At 33.5% G+C, this 24,412-nt stretch overlaps 1 protein-coding gene across 1 annotated transcript in view; it reads left to right on the top strand.

The window, feature by feature from the left end:
- Positions 1–1,312: 1,312 nt before the first annotated feature.
- LOC124359242 (WD repeat-containing protein 91) overlaps positions 1,313–24,412 on the top strand; it is a 48,074-nt gene continuing 24,974 nt past the window's right edge. Inside the window, exons 1-8 of the mRNA XM_046811828.1 lie at positions 1,313–1,714; positions 9,449–9,572; positions 10,901–11,041; positions 11,187–11,302; positions 16,460–16,635; positions 18,177–18,283; positions 18,470–18,542; positions 23,745–23,874. Coding sequence (XP_046667784.1) covers positions 1,595–1,714; positions 9,449–9,572; positions 10,901–11,041; positions 11,187–11,302; positions 16,460–16,635; positions 18,177–18,283; positions 18,470–18,542; positions 23,745–23,874 — 987 coding nt within the window. The 5' untranslated portion in view covers positions 1,313–1,594. The remainder of the gene's footprint in view (positions 1,715–9,448; positions 9,573–10,900; positions 11,042–11,186; positions 11,303–16,459; positions 16,636–18,176; positions 18,284–18,469; positions 18,543–23,744; positions 23,875–24,412) is intronic.

Below are 24,412 nucleotides of genomic sequence, written 5' to 3'. Positions count from 1 at the left end.
TATCAAATTAGAATTTATATATTTTATCATCTCTTTTACTGACATGTAAGAAAATTGCGGTACTTATTACTGAAGACTTAAGGCTATTTATTAACAATTTAATATGCGTACAGTACTGTACTTCTTAGGTTACATCGCGGCATTGGCCGGGCGGCTACTTTTACGGACCACGCCTGCCTCGTGCCAAACTGCACAGTTCATAAAAAAAACATGAAAAATAAAAATATTGTATTCAGGTCTTTTCAAAAAACTTTCCCACTGACAAAAATCACCTGTTCAAATAAACAAAAACTTCCTTCCGATAGATTTTTAAATGTTTAAATGTTTTTTTAGGAAACAAACAAATACAAGCAAAGTAGAAATTCTAGAATGTTTATCACCATGCCAATATACTTTTGTACAAGAGTACGACATTTTAGAATTGTTATTACAATTGTAACTATGCTTTCCCGCAGTGTTAATAAACACGGCAAATTAAAACTGACACCCTGTTTTGGACACTGGTTCAATAGTTTCAGCTGTACGGGGTCGTGGTTCGACTTCAATTTCTGTAATGGCTCTCATATAAGAATACATAGTATATTTCTCTCTTTAGTCTGTAGTTTCCACTGATGGCCGGATGACTCGTGATCTGATCCTGACTGGGATTACTTATCGTTACTGAATCTCAACGATCGCTTCTTGATCGTTGCCAGCAATGCGGACAGATTTAGTAATGCCAAATAATCGTATGGTAATGCATACAGAATTAATTCTAATTATTAGACTTAAACATTGAAAGAGTCATTCTTTCAGTATTAGAACGACGAAAAGCAATGAAAAATACGTTTTCGTTAGAAACAAAAAGCAGTGTCTGTTAAAAATGTTCATAGACGTTATTACAAACGAGTTTTGCAATCATAGTGGTAATAGTAAAACTCATTAGTTACCAAATAAATCACCAAAATAAACATAAATATTGTATAATAACTACTGCTTCCTAAAACGTATAAAAGAAGTTTCTTTTTTTTCTTTTGTTTTCTTTGTTTTTTTTTATAACAACTAGTTAGTTGTTATTAAAAAATTAAATCTAATTCATTTACTTGGCGAATTGTACTTTTGTATTTAACGGGTCAAGAAATCTGCCTAATCAATGGAGTTATGAAGATATTATATTTTTTAATATAAGTTTCAGAAAGAGCAATACTAATAGATATTTAGATTAACAACACAAGTATTAAAGAAATTTTGGTTTTCGGTATTGTACAAACTGTATAAGCTATAGCACAGCTGTAAATACAGCTGATAAACTAACTTGTCACCAGCATATGTTGTCGTCTGTAGTTTGTTGCTGTTAAATGTTGTTTACCGAGTTCTAGCTATTAGCTAAGTTGATGTTTAAATATTGATGAACTATGCTATTGGTTTTGGAGAGAATGAGACACTTGTTATATAAATCAACAGTTTTATAGGATTCATTATTGGGGTTATAAGAATTGTTGTGTTACGTGAAAAAATAAACGTTTGTTTCATGTAGTAATGTTAGGTTAGCATTCTGTAAGAGGCTTTCTTATAATTTTAATTTTATGTTTTAAAGTAGAGCTATTTTTACAGAATGAGTCAGATTCAGTATGTAGATGATCTTATTAGAGAATATTTACTGTATAGAGGATTTAGTGGAACTTTGAAAATGTTTGATGCAGAGTTGAAAGTGGACAAAGAGAAAGGATTTAGGGTATGTATTTGATTTAGTTGACATTGTTTAACTATTAGTCCCTTCCACTCCATTTCGAAATTATGTGATTGTCCCTCAGCTTGAAAGCCCATACTGAGAGGCTTTCTGATGTTTTCCTATTCAGTCTTAAGGCCACATGACCCACTTTGTAGCAATTATAAAATTCAATCCCCATTCAAGCTGTAGTCTCTGGACAAATATGGAACTAAATTATAATTTAGTTATTTGAATCTCATATACCATAACAAACACTTTTTTATCATCCTGTCAGTGCCATTGAAGCCGATATAGTGTATGCTATAAATGTATTAAAATGCTAGTGCATTTGTGGAGCCAAACATCAAAATATGGAAATTATTTTAATTTTTGATGATATTAGAAACCTACTTGAGATTAGTTATAATTTTATATTGCAAATAAAAATACAGCGGACCCGGTTTTGGGTAGGGTACGATAAGCGGACCCGGTTTTTTATATCGAAATTGGCAAATGATATTACTTAATCATAACCATCGATATAATCAATCGATACTGATTAATTATTTTAACGATTAATTAAATAATCTATATCAATAGCTGTAAAAACTCTCAAATAATACTCTTAATGTAATATTTCAATTTTATATAAGTAACATTTGATTATTAAAAATGACAGTCAATTTTAGAAAACTACACGACATTGCTTTTAAAGATGATAAGACATGTTTTTCATGACTTCAACATGTTGGACTCGTGCGGATAAACCCATTATGTGAAATTTGTGGGAAAGAAACAACTGTAACTGTGAGAGGAGCAAATATGGTCGTCTTCAGTTTTCCTAATGTTGGTTATAATAATTTGTTTGATCACTGTAAATATTAGATTCATATTTTAATTTAAAACATATGATTGTTATTGAGAACTATAGATACTTTATATCGATTGATAGTCTAGGATTTAAGATGCGAATATTAGGTATCGATGATTACATTCTTCGATATAAAAAACCGGGTCCGCTTATCGTACCCTACCCCCGGTTTTTTATATCGAAATTGGCAAACGATATTACTTAATCATAATAAATATATAATAAATGCGTTTATTTTTTCTCTTTTTTTAAATACATGTAAATACAGTATACAACAATATACAGATTACAGAGAAAAAATATACCAACCCAAAAAGAAAATAATCTTGCACTTGGGTGGGAGCCATCATCAGCTTCTTAATTTAATTTAAGTTCTATAATAACAATATGAAAATACAACAAATAATAATAAACAAACTAAAATTAATCTTAACCATCAAATTAACACACATTAATTAGAGAAATCCAACTCACCTTCAATATAAAAAACATACATTTACAATTTATAAAATAAGAACAAAATATTTTTACTGAACAACTAAATATAAATTTTCAATATCTTTAACACTTCTACTCAATAACCAAACCTTCAGCCTCTTTTTAAAAATAAATATAGATCTATTAATTTTAATTTCACTTGGAATTAAATTAAAAAACTTATAACTTAAAAACACAAAACATTTTTGAAACAAAGAACAGTTTGGTTTAGGCAATCGCAAATACTGTTGATTACTGAGTCTAGTAGAATAACCAGAGTTGTCAATAACGGGTCCACTGTTACCACTTAGTATGAAAAAAATTACTAAAACTTTAAAAACATATAAATATCTTAATGGTAAAATAAAATTTCTAACAAAAAGCGGAAACGAATGTTCTCTAATATTAGAATTACATATCAATCTTATAAATTTTTTCTGAAGGACTATTAGACTAGATAAATTTGAAACATATGAACTACCCCACAATGACAATCCATACTCCAGCCTAGAATTAATCAATGAAAAATAAGCCAGTCTCATAACTGAGGGAGGACAAACTGATTTCAAATGAAAAAAATGCCCTAAGTGATGACCGTAGAGACATTTTCAGAGAACCTATATGAGGTTTCCACGATAAGTTTTCATCTAGAGTCACACCCAGATACTTAATCTGACTACATTTATTAATTACGCCACAATCACACAGATCCTTGCTGCAATTTATTGAATGTATTCTTAAGGCTGTGCCAAAGTTGCCGGATTGGGACAAAGAAAAAATCATATATAATGTTTTTGATACATTCAAGGATAATTTATTACAAGCAAACCATATAGATATTTTATTTAGGTCATCCTGCATCCTTGAATATAATTCATCAACTGTTGACGCACTATAGGAAAATGCTGTGTCATCAGCAAATGCTGTCACCTTACCATTGAAATTTCCAGAGTAAAAGTCATTAACAAAGATTAAAAACAAAATAGGCCCAAGAACTGATCCCTGGGGGACTCCAAAATGTAGACTTTCCAAGCAGCTGGTGCTACTGTTTATTTTGACGAATTGCTGTCGACCAGTTAGGTATGTCTTAAACCAATTCAAAGGGACACCTCGAATACCAGCAGATTCCAATTTATTTAGCAGCAACCCATGATTAACGGTATCAAAGGCTTTACTTACATCTAAAAATAAACCAGCCACTTTGTTACAAGAAATATTATTCAAACCATTATATATATCTTTCAAAAAATGCTGCAAAGCCAGCTCTGTACTGAGTCCCTCTCTAAAACCAAATTGAACTTTAGAAAAAAATTTATTTATTTCTAAAAACTTTATGAGTCTAACTTTAACTAATTTTTCTAATAATTTTGACAAAACTGGAAGTAAAGAAATTGGACGATAATTTTCTACGAAAAGCCTGTCTCCTTTTTTAAATATAGGTATTACTGTAGCAATCTTAAGCACATCCGGAAAGCATCCTGAACTAATACTTTTATTAAATAGATTAAGAAGTACAGGAGACAATTCTTCTGACATTTTAAATATTAACCTTGATGATAACAATTCATCACCAGTACTTTTACTCAGCGAGAGAGACTTAATTTGTATTTTTAGTTCTGTCAGTGTAATGGGAAATAAAAATAAGGAACTTTCGTTAATAAAAGGTTTAAAATTTGTTAAACAAAGGTGCTTAATATCATCAGTGATATATTGAAATGAATCAACTAGGTTATTAGGAACATTAACAAAATAATTGTTAAAACAGTTAGCAATTTCACAACTATCAGTCATTAGATTATTATTGTTCTGTAATGTTATTTTACTACTACTTGATGAATTTCCTTTTATAATACAATTGACTAGATGCCACAGTTGTTTTGAATTGTTTCTGTATTCTTGGAACTTATTAATGTAATATCTTTCTTTAGCTTGTCTCACCCATGTTGATAATTTATATTGAAATTTATCAAAATTTTCCTTATTTTTTGTACAGGGATATTTTTTAAATGATTTATATAACTTATCTCTAATAGCAAAAGCCTTAGATAATCCAACACTCATCCATGGTTTTAACATTTTAAATTTAACATTAGTTTTTTCTGCAGTATTAGTATATTTATTGTTATCGATCAAAGTAGACAATTTATCATAAAACAAATTAAATGCCAAATTAACATCAGTGATCTCCAAAATATCCGACCAATCACTCTCCAAAATATCAATGCCAAGTCCTTTATAATCAATGAAACATCCATAATGAACTCTTCTTTCTGCAATTCCAAAGTGAGTGAAATCCACTATGCACGCCACTGATCTGTGGTCAGTTACATTTGTTTCAATCACCGATACTTTGTGAGCTTCATAAACCTTGGAACTAAACCATATGTGATCTATATAATCAATCAATCTACATAACCATTGATATAATCAATTGATATTGATTAATTATTTTGAACAATTAACTTAAATAATCAACAGCTGTAAACACTTTAAAATAATACTCATAATGTAATATTTCAATTTTATATAAGTAACATTTAATTGAGATTCATATTTTAATTTAAAACATGTGATTGTTATTAAGGACTATAGATACTTTGGTACTTTGGGATTATATCGACCACACCAGTATGAAGAACACAAAAATATAAATTTATAGAAACAAACATGATAGAACGAAAAAACAACTGTTTAATTATAAAATTACAAACTTACAAGTGTTTCCAGGTATTGTGATCGGTATCGTTGTCGCTGTTATCTTATCTTTCTCGAGAATCCCGATTACGGCCGCGCGGCATCACATGATTTGCACGGTACATAATTGCCTTTCCATTACAATTCAATTTATATTTCTGATCAGCCCCTCTAGAATTTGGTATTTTACTGATAGGTACTATCTCGAGGGATGTTTTTCTTTCGTCGACATCAGCGCGGGGCAGCACCGAAGGTGCTGTTGAAGCCCGCTCTGATGGCCGGAGGCACTCGCATTTTGGGTGGCGGAGTGTGATCAAGAATAAAAACAAGTTTTAAGTGTTTTTTTCAATAAAGAGTTTAGTAATGTTTGATTTTGTTGAATTTTTGTGTGTTTGGAGAAATGTAGAGGTAAAACACGGAAGTACAACAAAGCGACGAACCAGCTGAACGGGCGGCGAGACTCTGCAATCACGTTATCTACTAGACCGCTCGACTTTGACCTCTGTCTGAGGATGGGGAGGGGTTTGCGAAAAGACAATTCCTGTTTTATATTGACGAAATATTGTTCTACGCTAATCTAGTAATCAGTAGAAGCAAAATGTCAAATAACGATTCATGTCTAGGTGTGGTCGGTATAATCCCAAAGTACCGATACTTTTATATTGATTGATAGTCTAGGATTTGAGATGTGAATATTAGGTATCGATGATTACATTCTTCGATATAAAAACCGGGTCTGCTTATCGTACCCTACCCAAAAATACTTTAAAATTAGATAAAACCCTACCTTAAATTAAATACTATTTGGTACATTTACAAGAAAAGAATATTGTGAATAAGCAGTTATAGAAAAACTTAAAGCTAGTAAACACAAGTTTTCGATATTTACATTTAAATCCTAGTCATTTAGTGTCAAAACTCATATTATGCCATTTAAATACGAGTCATAGTGGCATACATGGTTTCACAATTGCGAACTGGATACTCCAAACACAGCTGGCCATTCCCACCAAGCACATGGGTCAGCTAGGTACCTGTCATTAATAAAAAAGAAACAAGTTTTTTGCAATATGTTCATGTTTTTATACCAAACATGAAACCGTTTATTTGAAGTGGTAAAGGAAACAAGTTCAGTTGTCAGTTGGGGATAAATAGTTAGTCCATTTAAACCGTAGACTGCAATGTATCGTTGAAATTACATCAAATCAGAGAACAGCTAAAGGTTGATATGCTGATTTTTTTTCCACTCACAAAGATTAAAATAATTTTAGCGAGTAATATCCGACTAAATTGTAATGTCTTATAATGAAACAGACTTTGAAATTATAATTATAAAATATGTGATGTAGACCAATATTTGTGGTCAATCTAGTCAACAGGTTAAATCATACATTACACAAAATACTCATACACAAATTGTTCAAATGAATTATGTCATTCATGACGGAGCGTAGGTTATTTTAGCTCTCTGATCAAGATTAAGTGGGCTCTGATATTTTAACAATAATGTATTGCAGCATTAAAATATTTAACTCTTAATTTGTGTCTCAAAAAAGTAAATTAAATGTAGGTCTTAATTGAGTATTATAGAGTTTGGTTTATACTAATCAATAAAAACAAGTGATCTATTGTATATTACTTGGTAATTAATTCACCTGGTTTAACAGAGCTGTCATTTGTATGGCACATCTATATATTTTTATCCTCAGAAGTGCGGGTTGGCACCAACCACCCAAGCCTGCACTAATGACATTACCAACCTCAGATCACGTGCTACAGGGTTTGTCCGGAAAGTAATAGGACTGAGTCAATTAAAAAAAATGTATTGAGCAAATCGTTACAATTCTTTAAAAACTTTCAAGATAGGCTCCTTCTGCGTCGATGCAGCGCTGCCAGCGCGATTTCCAAGCATTGAAGGCGTCACAGAAGCCATTCTCCGGAATAGCCTTGAGAGCCGCGGTACAAGCTGCTTATATCTCCTCTGTCGTCTCAAAATGCTTGCCTTTTTAGGCGAGAAAACAAAAAAAGTCTGGGGGGGCACATCTGGGCTGTAGGGCGGCTGTGGAAGAGTTGGGATGCCGGCCTTAGTCAGGTAGCTGTTCACAAGAAAGACGGTGTGAGCCGCAATTTCTGGTCGCCAGTGAGCACTTTTGGGACCATCTTCGCACACACTTTGCGCATGTTCAAATGCTCCGTAACGATTTCATGAACGACAGATTTCGGTAAATGTAACATCTGGGCAATTAAACGAATACTTAGTCGACAGTCTGAGTTCAAAACTTTGCGCACACGAGTCACATTGTCGGTGTTTGTCGAAGTCGGAGGTCTTCCAGCACGGTCTTCATCAGCGACCTCTTCCCGGCCCTCCAAAAAGGCCTGGTGCCACCGAAACACACCACTTCTTGCTAAAGCAACATCTGGGTAAGCCTGCTTGATTATATCAAATGTCTCTGTCGCAGATTTACCGAGTATCACACTGAATCTAATCGTGTACCTCTTCTCTAACGAACTCTGCATTTTCAGCTTGCACCACTCACAGAAACACGTCACTTGAAAATGCCTGTTCTGACTCTTCAGGTGCTCGGAGACAACTGACCAGCCGCTTGTTCGTTAGCTAGGAATGCTCTATACCGAATCCAGTCGTTGCGCGCACGCTCCGAAGTACAGTCTCGGCGAAATAAAATCAGTCCTATTACTTTCCGGACAAACCCTGTATATCGTTTAACTTTTCCAATGTCAGATATAACTTAGAGGATCTGACACATGACTTTATGTCGTGAAATTACTGATCGGAAATGCCCCTGGCCATTAGTGCGGGCTTTAGTGCCACCTCCAGAGGCCTCCCTGCACTTCTGATAAAAAAATTGAAACATCCCTCGACATAGTACCTAAATTAAAGCTCAGATTATGCGCTCATTAACTATATACATTTATAATACATACATACATACATATATATATATATATATATATATATATATATATATATATATATATATACACACAAAAGGTAGGTATATATATTATATACCTACTTATATAGCCTAATAACAAATAGTAGATATAGAAGAGGACAGATTTGCCTCCTCATCACCATCACATCATTTTGGGAGATAGAAAATAAGAACTGATTGTCATAATAACATGTAATTTTCACAATAAGTCAAATAGTCTGTTCTTTCTAATATTGTGGTTTTCGTAAGTCTACAGTAAGAAAATTATTTCAAAAATAGTGGCTTCTGGATATTACCAAAGTACCATTAAAGTTAACATTTACGAGTACTCACGTGATCTGAGTTTGAAGTACGGAAGCCCACCAAAACGCGTAGTGATCGCCTTGAGCATTTCCAAGTGGTACTTTCCCGACCTCAGATCATGTGCCAGATTGTCCAACCGCTTTCGGTGGCGCCTACCCACATTTCTTGCTTAAGACTATAAAAATCTCTTGTGAGCACTTGTGAAGGTTACTTTTACTCATTCTATTTATAACACGTACCCTATGTATTTACCTACCTATATCGCGTAATAACAAGTAGTAGATAGGAACAGAGTGGCCTCATAAAATACTAGAGTACCTTACTTTTATTGTTCGTGGATATTTATTTTGTAGCATCCTATTGTGATCTAACATTTTTTTCATATATTTTGCAATATTTGAAAAATTATTTCATGAATGAAAATTCATGTTCATTGGTTAAAACAATGTTTTATTTTAGGTAGATAAAATAGTTGACCAGCTAATGCAGTTTATTTATACGTATGACCTCACTGGGCTAAAGGAACTTTGGGGACATCTTGATCAAAAAATGTTTTCAAAGTTGGAAAATGAGTTTACACCAGGTAAGTAAATAGTTAGTGAATTGTACTAGCTGAAGAGATATCTAAATATACCTATTTGACATTTAGTTTATACATATTATAATATGTTTATTGTCGTGACAAATGTGTATTAAAATTATTGCTATTCATCTAATGGCATTAATTTTACTCCAAACATGTGATAGTTGGTGTACATAGGAACAATTTATTTTCAAATAAACATAAAAGTTGTGTAATCTATGTTATAAAGTCTGTTCACTGTAATATACAGGTTAATCGGTGATAATAGTCCAAGAGCTGGAATCCAATTTTTATAATATAAGCACGCAAACTGAAATTTCTTGAAATCGATAGAGAAATAATCCCTAAGAAGGAAATTGATTGTCAGCTGCACTAGTTTAGGATAGGTTATCAAAAGGATCAAAAATATAAAATAAAATTTTTTCTCAGAAATTTTTTTAGCTTGATACACTTAAAACCAACCGTTAGACACATAAATAAATACAGACAGCTAACCATGTCCAGACCCTTAAAGTGGTGACTTTCAATTTCTGTATTTAGATATCTAAAGATGACATAATTATTGCTCATGTCTGTGATGGTCACTGTTAAGCCTAACAAGCTAAAAAAATATAACTAGAAAAAAAAGTTTTATTTTTTAATGCCCTTTTATTTTGATTTCCATCAAAATTTCGATGTCTTACGTTCAATTTTTTTCTTAGAAAAATTTCCTCTCTTGATTTTTAAAAACCATGTTTTGTGATTATACAGTGCAAATTTTCTCTTCAGCTCCTAGACTATAAAACCTGCTCCAAGTGTTTAATTGGTTGCAGATAAAAAATGAAACATATAGTTCCCACAATTTTCAAAGACCAATCCTCCTTTGGAAACTTACAATGCAGCAACAAACTTTGTTAAATAAAAATAGACTGCAAATTTTGTTACAGGGCAATTTTTCATTTTCACTGTAACTGAGTTGAGCAGAGAGTTTGCAGAACCACAGCAACTCTGTTTTAGAGTTAATATTTGTGATACACAACATTTTATGCATCAATTCTTTTGGTGATACTCAGATAAAATAGTGGCTTTGGCCATTCAAAATGGCCGCATTTCTTCATAACTGGTCTGAGACGACTGGTTGTACAACAATCAACCAGTAAAGGAAAGTCAGATATTTTTCCAATAGACTTTGTAGTACTTTGTAATTTTAATTATGCAAGTGCTGCATTAAATTAATTTCATTGCATATTTGTTTATGTATATGTGCATGTAGTATAAATATTGTTTCAGAATTGTAAGTGAGGAAGTTTACCCATCATATCAGATGATTAGTACTAGTTTTTTTTTAGCTATAAGGAAGCTGGAGAGTTCAGTATTGAAGCTCTACCTGGTGAATGCTGTGGCCAACAACAAACCAGACAAAGTGACAGAGTTCTTCAGTCGGCTCACTCCCGACCTTCAGGGCCAGCCTGAGTGGAAGGATTGGTTCAGTAAGTAAAAATCATTGTTTTTCAGTATGCAGTTAAACACAAATTAAAAATACAACTTGAAGTTTTGCTGGCAGCCAACACAAAGAAGAAATATTCAATCTTTTTTCTTCCATTTTAATTGTTTGTCTTTCATTTCTTGTTCCAGTGTTACCCTACGTGAAGAACCCCGAAGAAAGTCCAGTGTTTTCTGTTCAGTTCACTCGTACTTGGCAGGACACTTTGGTGGTCTCCCTCCATAACTTTCTGGCAATAATTTACCAGGTCTGTTGAACACTGATTGCTTTGTAATAATTGAATATTTAAACAGTTGTTAAGGATCCTACAGGACCTTCTTGAATTCGTGTTGTCTGTCTGTCTGTTCCTACAGACTTAATGCTGGACATAAATTCCTCTTTGTTCATTGAAGTAAACTATCGATTTTTGAGTTAAAATTATCAATAGGAATAAAATTTTAACTTTTTCATTACTCTTATGGGTAACCTTGATAATAATGAAAAAACTGCAGAATAAACAAATGATAAAAACTTTACATGTTATGTTATGTATATATAAAAATTATTTGCTTGAATGAGCATAATGTTGATGAGGAATGTAAATGTGTTTTGAACAAAATTCCCAACTGGAGATTGGCGGATAGTTTTTAGAAATGTGTCAAGGGGTGGTTCTTGCATTCTCATCCATCAATCTATCCCTCTTATAAAAGTAGGGAATGATTTAAATATTTTTAATGAAGAATTAAGTTTTGAAGGATCTTTTGTAGAAATAGACAGCTTAAATCTACTAGTAGATTTTATATATAGAATCTCTGGGAGTTGTGTCACAAAATTTGTTTTAATTAAATTCAGGGTCCCTTTAAATTGTTTACAAAAGGAAACTCTTAAAAAACAAGTCATTATTGCAGCAGACTTCATTATAAATGTAATGATGGATGACTCTACCATCAAGTACTTTGAGAACCTAATCATTAGTTCAGGGTTTTCACTAAATGTAAGGCAACCTACAAGAACTAGTAAGACCTCTAAAACATGTATTGACAATATGTTAACAAGTGTTAACTACGAGGTATGGCTATTAAATAACGGGACTGATATTGTAAAAACTTTATTTTCATTTTAAACATAATTACTTATTATCACCTTCAATATACACCCCTTCTCTATCCCTGCAACGCTCCATGCGAATTTTCCATTGTTGGAAACAATGCTGAAAGTCATCTTCTGTCAACTCTTTCAGGAGTCTTGCCGCTTTTTCTTGAACAGCTTCTACGGATTCAAATCTCGTACCTTTCAATGCAGATTTCACCTTAGGGAAAAGATAAAAGTCGCATGGTGCTAGGTCTGGCGAGTAAGGTGGATGTTCTAACACTAAGATGCTGTACTTGGTCAGGAACCGCTTGACAGATAACGCGGAATGAGCTGGCGCATTGTCTTGGTGCAAAATCCATGATTTGTCCTGCCACATTTCGGGTTGTTTTTTTCTTACTCTTTCACGTAGTTTATTAAGTACCTCAAGATAGTAATGTTGATTAATTGTTTGACCTTCAGGAACCCAGTGAAGGTACACAATCCCACGAATGTCAAAAAAAACAATCATCATTGCTTTAAATTTTGACTTGCTCATTCTTGCTTTTTTGGCTCTCGGTGAAGTTGAGATCTTCCAATGCATTGAATTGGCACTTCGTTTCCGGATCATAAGTAAAAAACCACGATTCATCACATGTTATTATTCTTTCTAATAAATTTGGGTCATTTTCAATGGCATTCAAAGTGTCAGTACAAACATTTTTACGAGCTGCTTGTTGATCAATTGTAAGAATTTTTGGTACCATTTTTGCACACACTTTTCGCATGTTCAAATTGTCATGTAAAATTTGCTGTACACATTCTTTATCAATGCCTACAGATTCAGCAACTGCACGAATGCTTAATCGTCGGTCAGACCGAATCAAATTAGCAACTTTTTTGACATTGTCTTCCGTTTTTGATGTTGAAGGACGACCTGGCCGCGCGAATCATCTTCCATGTCTTGTCGACCATCTTGAAAACGCTTAAACCATTAAAAAATACGAGTCCGCGATAAACATTCACTGACATACACTTCTTTTAGTAAATTATAGGTTTCGGTAGCGGTTTTTCCAAGTTTAACGTGAAATTTAATAACAATTCGTTGCTCTGTTATTACGCTAACCATTTTTCCGGCAAAACAAAATAACAACACTTACATAAATGAAGGTTATGACACAACGATGTTGTTTACAGAAACGAGACTAACTGCATTCTGAAGAAGAAGTCTCAAACTACACAGCTGTTGGTCATTGTTGGTTGGCGCATGCGCACTCGTTCCACTGCAGTGTCAGTCCCGTTATTTAATAGCCATACCTCGTATACACACAAGCTATATAAATATTGATCTGGGTTTGTATGATCATAATGCTTTACTTGTTCAGCTGTGTAAAGGCAACAATATCAACAATAAAAATAACATATCTTAAAAAAAGATTATTTTCAATACAAAAAGTTCCCTTATTTGTAAATAGACTATCCTGTTATATGGAATACTTGGTTCTTGACAAGTCTGTTGATGGGAATTATAAAACATTTGTTATCTACAATCAAGCTGTCTCTTGACAAAATTTTTCCTGCTAGGGCTGATTATTACAAGCAAAGGAGAAAACCAAAGAAATGAATTAATCAAGGAATCATAAAATCCTCTGAACATCAAAGAAGGCTTCATATTCAATCAAAGTTCTATAGAGATTCTTTATTTCTAAGTTATGTCGAAAAATATAAAAAAGTGTTCGATAAGGTAGTTGCGGAAGCGAAGAAATCTCGTAATAATTCTTATATACTAGATTCTAAAAACAAAATAAAGACGGTGTGGAATGTAATTAAAGTTATTTAGTTCATCTAAGTCTTAATAAAATCAGGAAAAATGACATTACATTAAAGATTAATGATAGGGAGATAGATGACCCTATATCTATAGCTAAACTCTTTAATAATCAATACACAAATATAGTAAAGATATTAAAAGTTCCAAAAGTGCCTGGCACATTATCCCCTTAATATTATCTTACATGTGAAGAAGATGACATTGAGCTGCAAGTTTTTTCACCCACTAACAAAACTGAGGTAAAAAATATAATTTAAAATCTGAGCAACAGTAGTTCAAGTGGATGGAAATGAGATCCCTAACAAGATACTAAAATGGTCTGTGGATACAATCTCTGATGTACTAATTGGACTTATATGAAGGATTTCTTCCTGATCTATTACAGTTGTCAGAAATTCACCCAATATATAAAACGGGTTCACCTAGTGAAATACACTGTTATAAACAAATTTCTCTTCTAAGTTTGATTTAAAAAATATATGAAAAAATTATCCATAGAAGACTTTTTGAATTTTTAGAACCTAATAATTATGTAAAAAGCAGTATGGTTAAAAAAATTGTTAGTTACTTAAGCTCTGTTCTCTTTCGTAAACGGTACCATTGAGGCCTTGGATGAGTCAAGTTACACTGTAGGTGTTTTCTGTGACTTATCTATGGCTTTTGACTGTGTAAACCATACACTGGTGCTGAAAAAGTTGAGAAGAATGAGTGTCAAAGATACAGTTCTTACACATTACATTCATATTTATTTAATCGTAAACAAAGGAAAGTTATTACTAATAAATTAGGAAAATATTGTTCTACTTGGGCAGATGTAAAACATGGTGCACCCCAAGGGTCAATCTTAGGCTCATTATTATTCATTGTCTATGTCAATAATTTGGCAAATTACCTCCCTAAAGAAGTTTGTAGCCAATTTTTATATGCAGACGATACAACTGCACTAATTAGACAAAAAATGTTTAGTAACTTAGAACTGACACCAAAGATGTCATTGAAAACTTGACAACATTTTCCATACTCACGGTCTGTTTTAAATTGAGATTAAAGTAATACATTATCTCTAAATTAAGAAATGATCATTTTTGTAAAGGGTTTAGTAATAATACACAAGTAGTAAACTTTTTAGACATAAATCTCAACACTAATTAAGTTTTTCTGATCATATCATATATTAAATAAGAAACTTAATTCAACCAGGCAAGCTTTAAGTATACTAGTTAGAATAACATCTTTGGAAGTTGGTATAGCTGTGTATTATATCCATGTATACTCTATGTTGAGTTATGGAATTACTTTGTGGGGTCATTGCTCAGTTGTGCAAAAACTCTTTATTTGTCAAAAATCAAGTATTAGAACAATAGGTCATTGCAATTCAAGAACAACATGTAAACCGTTATTAAAAAAATGTAACCTCCTTACTTTGCCATGTATATATGTTTTTGAAATGCTTAAATTAGTACATAAGAATCCAGATAAATTTGAAAAATTCAAATTTAATCATAGATATCACACAAGAAATTGTAATTTGTTTCAATATCTGGCACATAAAGTAAAAAAAATTAAAACTAGTCCTCTTTATCTAGGTTTGAAATTATACAATAATAGTCCACAGCTGTATAAAAAACTTCCCTTATCTAAATTTACTAAAAAAATTAAAAGAAGTACTTTGTCAAAAACATATTATAATGTAAATGAATTCTTTGGTCAGTTTATAATGAAAGCAAATAATAAAAATATATCTAAAAATTAAAAAAAATTAATGATTTTATGCCTTAGACTTAATACATTTTTTATGTTTTATAACACTTTTTATATCAATAAAATATGTATCAAAAGTAATGTTTTAGAATAAGCTTTAGTTATGTAGTTTTAATCATTGACTATCCCTAGAGGATTCACTTCTGGCTGGTTTATACCTTCCAGTAGAACCCACACTGGGTACAGCAAAACCGATATGTCACTTAAATCTGGGCAACATTATGGATGTCCAGGAATGCCACATCACTAACTGCAAATGTCAAGATTCTGGGGCACAAGAGTAATTCTGTCATTGCCATCTCTTGGCTGTGATAAAAAACCATGGTGTAGAAATCAGATGAACTGTAAAAGGGCATGAACAATGAAAAAGTGAGCTCTGTATAGTTGTCTACTTGTAAATCACATTAACTTTAGCATGAACTCTGGACATCATTAAATTTCCTAATAGCACTTTATATAAGGAGCTGCGATTGATAGCGTTTAATACTAGGAATTTAATTTGGGATTATTTTCCAATCCTTAAAAAGAAATTGATTTTTCATGTAGTGAGCTAGAATTTTCAACATAAAAATTAGTATAGCACCAAGAAATGTACACCTGTATGTTTTTATAGGTCTGTGAATATCTTGGAATAAAGATCGTGCCCAGATATTGATGTTTGCACTTTAAAAATATTAACCACTTTATCACTATATGAGTCTGGTCTTAAACAGTTAGAGAGCCTAATTAGTATTAACATTCCTGTGAAGAATTCCCATGTCTCAGGCCATGCCGATGCCAGTGCTGGCCAACTATGAAGAAGAGGCTGGCCGAGTCCGACGGCTGACAGAGGAAAATGATAGTCTACGGTTGCGGTTAGCATCCCTGCAGCAGCGCTCCAGTCTTGCCCCTGAGGTGCTTCCACTTCCAGACCTCATGGACGATTTTTACATCATTGCCCAGTTAGTTTGATTTTCCTTCAAAATGTTTAAGAATAAGAGGTGATATTTACTGAATAACAGTTAATCCTCTAGAAAAATAAGTTTCTCTGCAGTCTGATAATTCTTGCTTTATTTCTCAAATTTGACTGACTTTAGTCTCAGAATAGATTCAACTTTAAAATTCACACAGTATTTTTTGTTTATGGAGTTATTTAAAGAATATTACAGTATGTTTGTTTCAATTATCCTTAAAAATATTGAAAGAATTCATACATTATGGTTGGTCTGGTACATATTTTATTATTCTCAATCTTTTATGTGTGTAAATTATTCTTGATTCATCCACTTAACTGATATGCATTCAACATCACGATTTTACTATTATAATAAGATTGAGAATTTTATACAGTTCAACATATATTGTTTTGAATAATAGATATTCATTTACAAACAGTGCTACTGTGAGTTCTTTTAATTAAAGCATACACAGCTAGTACCTACACAACAGTTGCGGTTATTCGGAGATTAACCCCTTAAGTGCTGAATTTTTGACAGTGTTGTTACAACTACTGCTGGGTTTATTTGCTGCACCTAGAACTGCTCCATGTAGCTTGTTTCTCGCCAACCATGATCAACTTTAGCGATATCTCCATTTACCAAACTGCCATCAGAATCTCAAATGGTCATGTCAGGTCATGCTTGATAAATTGAGTCTGCATTCCAATCACCATCAATCCCAGAAAAAAATCACTGGTGAATGCCTAATTCACAACAACGTATCCAGAGAAATCTAAAATAGATATAACGTGTTTACAATGAATTCCTACCATTTGAATGAACTACAATCAAAATAGAAAATAAAGTTGTAGTAGCAATTTTAAAAACACAATTGAAGCAAGCTAGAAAATAATAACATTCCATTTCTAACGTCCAGGTAAAACCTCACCAACGTGCTGCCTTGATAGTTCCTTAGTTTACCTTCAGCGTACAGTGGTATTTAAACAGCACTACTGTGGATCTGCAGTAGTTTAAATAAACACTACTAGGGGCCAATGTGTATCATTTTACAGCTGTCAGGCATCAGGTAGCGAAGCAGCTGTTTGAAATGTGCAAACACCGGCTGTTTTACTGATCACTTGACACAAGATTTGGTCATCTCATTGTACAGAGTTCGTTACAAGTTCGGGTCTCATTCTATAACTGCTTGGAGAATCATCACAAGAATCTACATTTTCCAAGGTGAAAGGAGTTGTGAGAGCTTTGTAGGGTCAGATAGTCTCTACACTTCACTACACTTTACCAGTGTCCTTATTATCGACCATTTCATTTCAGATTATTATCTTTTTTTCTTTCTTCCAGATTTTTATTCTTTTTTTTTGTTGGCAACAAAACAGATAATCAGTATAGCTTGGTATGGTTTCGTGGTATGTACAAAATATAATGTGTAACAATCAGGTTGTATGGTGTGTTGGCATATAGTACAATTACATGGTTGGCACTTCTGTAGCATGTGCTCTGATTATGTGTCAGTGTAGTGTATAGTAAAAGTGAAATTATTACAGGGAGATCCCAGCTGGTATGGAGGTGCAGGGGAAGTCACTGAAGACGCTGATCCGTACGATAGGAGGAGGACTGCCCACTAGTCCAATCATGGGCCGTAAGCCTCAAGGTAAATACATTCCATAGTAATTAAAGTACATTCAACCTAATTATATTCTTTATAAGAAATGATCCTTGAATGTTGCAAACATAAACTTTTCACACAATATCTCACAATACCTGTATAACGTTATATACTGGAAAAAATCTAACCAGTTTTTTGCTAATCTTTGCAATTATCAATAATTTTTTTCAGAGCAAAGTCACAAACGAAACAATTCCAAACGTCTTAGTACCACCCCAACAAATGTGTGGGGAAAAACGGCTGGGTAAGTTTTTTTTATAAACATTATATGTATTAGTTTATTATATTTATTTCCCGTAGTTACTGATAGGTAAAAGTTATTACATAACAATCTAAACAAATATTTCACTCTCCACAGTAATGTTTCAAAATATGTAAGATTATAATTTTTAGTTCATTTGAATACATTACTACATCCTTATTAAAGCAATACAATAAACTATACAAATTTCCTACAGTAACATTAAATCTTTGTAGATTAACTTGTAAGATTGCTTCTCAGACTGTGACTTGAAGGTCATTCTTCTGTTTCCCGATGTTAGGATGTTTCATATTTCAAGTTCTGTTGCTGTTTCCATCCCAGAGTAATGTGCAATCAGTCATTTTGTAGTGTCATTGAATGAAGATAGTTATCATGGTCACTACATATCAGCAGGAAGTTGTGTCTAAAAGCTCTGGAAAATGTAAGATATATTAATACAAGGAATGTATATATTTTTCCTACTATTTTCTCGTACTTCATTGTTTATATTCCTGTAATAAGATTTACTGACATTGCACACTGCTAAAATTACATTTTTTATTTCAAATTTGTCAAATCTTTATAGAACAAGAAATGGCTTGAAAACTGTGGTTCCATGAATGGTTCTTATATTCAGCTTGGTTTAAATAAGACTTAATTTATTAATAATCATTTGTTGTTTTTTTTTTATTATTATTATTTATGGACTAAGGGTTGTTGTAGATATACTTGACTTTTGAGGGTTTTGCTGGTCAATGTCAATAGTCAATAGAGCTCCTTTTGAGTAGAACCACCCCTAAAGAAGTGGAAGATATAATTGACTCCCTAAAATCCAAATCCTCAAGTGGTGTCGATGACTACTCATCAAAGATGGTGAAACACCTCAAACATGAATTGACAGCCCCCCTGGCAGGCATAATAAATAAATCCTTTCAAAATGGTCACTTTCCCTCAGACCTCAAAATAAGCAAAGTATACCCTCTGCACAAAAAAGGAGAAACGACAGAAACCCAAAACTATAGACCGATGTCTTTGATATCGACATTCTCCAAAATAATTGAAAAAATAGCACTGAGAAGACTTATGAGCCACCTCAACCACCAACATCTTGTAACAGAAAGCCAACACGGATTTTTAAGAGGTAGGTCAACGACCTCTGCCATAGTGAGCCTGGTAGAGTTTCTTGTAGAACAAATTGACAAAGGAAATTTTGTCACAGCTGTATTTCTAGACTACAGCAAGGCCTTTGACTGCCTAGGGCATGAATTAATCTCGAAAAACTAGAAGGCCTTGGAGTAAGACATTTGTGAAAAAGCTGGTTCATAAGCTACCTGAAAGGGCGAACGCAGGTCACAGAATTGCAACAAACCAAGAACCGTGTCACGAGCAAGCACCGCTCCAACCCATTGCCAGTGACACGTGGTGTGCCCCAAGGATCCGTCCTGGGACCAGTCTTATTCATACTGCTGACAAACGATTTTGCTAGCTATATTCAGAACCCGAATACAATGACAGTAATGTATGCAGATGATACAACGATACTGCTCAAAAACACCAGTGCAAATGATCTTTACACAGACACAGCAACCGCTCTGAATAAAGCATTTCAATACTGTAAAGCAAATGACCTAGCAGTAAACCCCTCCAAGACATCCCAGATGAATTTCAGCAGGAAGAGAGAAGAAATTCTTGAGACCCCAGGCGTACTGATGGAAAGACATATGAAATTTCTCGGGCTAACCTTGGATGATAAGCTTTCCTGGAATCACCACGTAGACAGCATGTGCACGAAGATCAGCTCAGGTATTTACGTTGTGCGAAGGATCAAACAAATTGGTGGCCCCCAAGCAGCAAAAACAGCATATTATGCACTAATAGAAGCCCATATCAGATATGGCCTCATTATATGGGGAGGAACATCAGCTGCTAATGTCAACCGAATACTTATCCTTCAAAAAATAGCAATAAGGGTCCTTGCAGACCTTGGGCCGCGGGAGTCCTGCCGAAAAGCATTCGAAACACTAGGAATAATGACTGTGGTGGCTCTCTACATACAGGAAGCCATACTCAAGAATCAAGAATCATTTATTGTCGTCCCACATATGTTGTATGCATTGACAAAGTCAGATAAGGTTTACAATAATGTACTATTACATCAACAGTCAAGAACACCATCTCTATAGAGAAATGCAAATAAATATACAATTAAAAAATAGTCAAAATATATTATTAATTAAAACTTAATGCTAAAATAAATAATAATAAATTAATAATAGAATTAACAAACAACAGATAACAATAAAAACAATAAATAATAAATGTTAAAAATTAAAACATAGCATTATTAAAATTTAAGGTCACTTAAATCATGTAAAAGTATTTCTTCTACTGAATAGAAAGCCTTCTGCTTCAGCCATTTCACAAGACAACTTTTGAAATTCCTTAAACTAGTGGTAACTGCATCTGGTGGTAGGAGGTTAAAAAGTTTTACACTAATGTACATGTAGCTGTTCTGGGTTTTACTTAATCTAAAGTATTTGAGGTCTATCAAGTTCTGAGATCTAGTACTATAGTTATGGACATAACTTCTAAATTTATATAAATTAAGATTTTCTTTAAGGAAAATTAGGCTTTGCAAAATAAATATACATGGAAGGGTAAGAATACCTAGATCAACAAAGACAGGCCTACAAGAATCTCTCTCACCAATACCTGCAATAACTCGTAATGCCCTTCTTTGAGTCTTAAAAACTAATTTTGCACCAGCAGAGTTGCCCCACAAGAGAGTGCCATAAGTAATGTGAGCATTAAAAAAAGCAAAGTAAGCGTTCATAACTAGATTTTTGCTTGTACAGGACTTTAATTTTTTCAATAGAAAAATAACCCTCGATAAGCGAGACCAAAGAGAGTTTATGTGAACCCACCAATTCAGCTTCGAATCCAGGTTTATGCCCAGCAGTTTTACAGATTTACTGTCCACCTTTGAGCTCAGACTAAAGACAATCTCCTCAGTTTTTTCATCGTTTACACTTAATTTGTTGGCATCAAACCAGAGGAAGGATCTTTCTTTCATGTAATTAATTATCACTTTATTTAGCATGCTATCCTTGTTTGATGACAATAGAGTGGTGTCATCGGCGTAAAGAATACTTTTATTTGGTACAAAATCAGGCAAATCATTAACAAAGATAACAAATAAGAAAGGACCCAGAACAGAGCCCTGAGGGACTCCATTTCTCACACACTGAAGGTCTGACCTCTGGTCACCAACCTTTACAAACTGATAACGATCAGACAAGTAAGAGGTGAGAAGAGACAGCTCACGCCCCTCTACACCATAATACTTTAATTTATCAATTAGCTCACTGTGTGGTACCAAATCAAACGCTTTACTTAAGTCTAACAACAAGGTTGCAACTTCCTCCTTGTTTTCAAAACTTTCGAGAACAGTAGATATGACATTTTCAAGAGCCTTAATGGTAGATAATTTACTTCTGAAGCCATATTGAGCAGGATTCAGTATCCGATTATTTTCAAAAAAATATTCCCCCTCCCTGCACGTCGACAGAACAAATGTCCCTACAGGAAGAGACCTCCACTCCTATAATACCCGGCATGCGTCACAATGCATCCTGCCAATACATCGCACATCCCTTAAGGAGAAAATACCAACATATGCTGGCCGAAGACTGAAAAACCTGCTCCCGCCAACCCTGGGAAGCCTGACAGGACTGGAGCTGAAGAAGGAACTTAAGAGGTGGCTGCTTGAGAGACCTGTCCACACTCTTCAAGAATTTATAGAAAACACCAACTGCATCAGGACAACATGAACATTTGAAGCAGAATATTAAGCCTTTAGTTTAAATCGCTAATTTTGTACCTTGACTCTATTGTGATGTAATGTTTAGTGAAAATTTCATTGGAAATATATGCAAAGAATCTTTTATTAGGAAACAATCTTGGTTAAATGCTATTTATTGTATTAGAAACGTTTTCATGTGGACTGTTTTTATTGATTTATAAAAGTTAAACAATTTTGCAAAAAGGATTAGTACAATATGAGGGGAAATGTATGTTAATTTAATGTTTGGTTAAGAAATGCCAATAAGTTTTGGTAATCTTCTAAAAGCAGCTAAAGAAACATGGCAGCATGTCCACGACACTTTTCTCTTATGAAGCAAACTGATTTTCATTAATAATGCTTTATTATTAATGTTAAATGGAGCAAACAGATGTTTTCATTAATAATAATGTTTATTTCCCGTGAAATAGATAGAAACTAGCAGTTTCCCGCGGCTTCGCACGCAATTTCCCGTTGAAAACAGTACACTATATTCACTTATTCTTTTTCTATCACATTCTAAACATTGCTGAGATAATTGACAGTCGTTCCTTCGTGAGCCTCTTGGGCGCATTATGAAGGTATGTATCATATTCCTGCCTCTATCTTTCGTGGTTTTTGCTAGGTGTTGATAAGTTATTCAGAACAGTTACTGTATACGGATGAATCTCGGTAAACTAATTAGGTTATAAAAAATCACATTCGGTCTGTTAAAATTAATTTTCTGTCTAAGATATTTCCAGTATTATTTTAGGAGTGTGCCTTCAAGAAAATGTATCAAAGAAACCAAGTTTCGATCATAAAGTGTCTTCTTTCGGTGTAACCAAATTCGATTACCTTATGCACAAACATTCTTGGATTTGTATAATGAGGTTGTTTTCATAATAGCGTTTAATAGTATTTTCTTTGAATTAAATAGTTTATTGATCATTGATGTAATCTGAATTTAAAAACACTACTGATCAAACACTTTACAATAAAAATGTTTTAAATTTTAAATGTAAACAAATGTTTCTGCCTCTTTGATGAACTTCAGCTGAAAGTATTATCAGCTGTTAAGTATCAGTTCGCTTTGTATTACGTGTCGTAGCGCAGTCTGTCGGATCCAATATAAAACACACCAACATCAATAACAATTTATAATTAAAAAATTAATGAAATAAACTATTAAAATTGGACCAAATACCTCTCTAAAAGTACGCCTATGTTACTTCCAGGAACGTGTAGAATCACTGTACAAAATTTCACGATGTTTCGTGCATTGGTTCCAGAGTTATAACGGAACATACAAACAAACATTCACATTTATATATATATAGATAATTAGATAAGAAATATTTCATTAATGAAAGATGTGATTTTAGTGATGGAACAGGATTAACCAAGCGTTCTGTGTCACTGGAGGCGAGGTCCAGGACACGAAACACTCAGAGAGAAGTTTCCCTCGATAGAACTGGCAAGATGTCAAGACAGGGGTTTCTACTACTCAGTCAGGTATATGGTACATGACATTTGGACAATTTATTAAAAATTCATTTAATAATATTCTATCAATCATAATCTTTATTTAAATTTTCTTTAAGAAAAGTAATGGCATCAAATACAAAAAAAAATGGTAGTGTTGACTATCAATCATGGAGTCATCCCCTGAACTTCTTGGATGGTGTACACGGGTCGATCCATCAGCCAGGTGTCCAGTCTCTGTTGTAAGGCCGCACCAGTTAGCACTCTGATGTCATCTGGTAGGAGGTTGAAAAGTTTCGTTCCGATGTAGGTTGGCTTCTTTTCTAATAGAGCTGCTCTGTCTTGGGAGAGAGATTCTTGATGAACTCATTGTGTTGTGCCTGTTGTTTCTGATTTCTCAGGGAAGGTCAATTTTGTCAACTAAGAGTATCACTTCTTGGATGTAGATAGCAATGACGGTCTTAATATTTAGCTGCTTAAAAGCTTCTCTGCTGCTTTCTCACCACTCCAGTTCGGCTAAGAATCTTATTGTTGCTTTCTGTATAGTGAGAATTCTGTTCAGATTAAC

This window comes from Homalodisca vitripennis, chromosome 4 (assembly GCF_021130785.1).
Source record: "Homalodisca vitripennis isolate AUS2020 chromosome 4, UT_GWSS_2.1, whole genome shotgun sequence".
Taxonomy (NCBI): domain Eukaryota; kingdom Metazoa; phylum Arthropoda; class Insecta; order Hemiptera; family Cicadellidae; genus Homalodisca; species Homalodisca vitripennis.
Note: the sequence above shows the minus strand (reverse complement) of the source record. Positions and strands in the feature narration are given on the sequence as shown.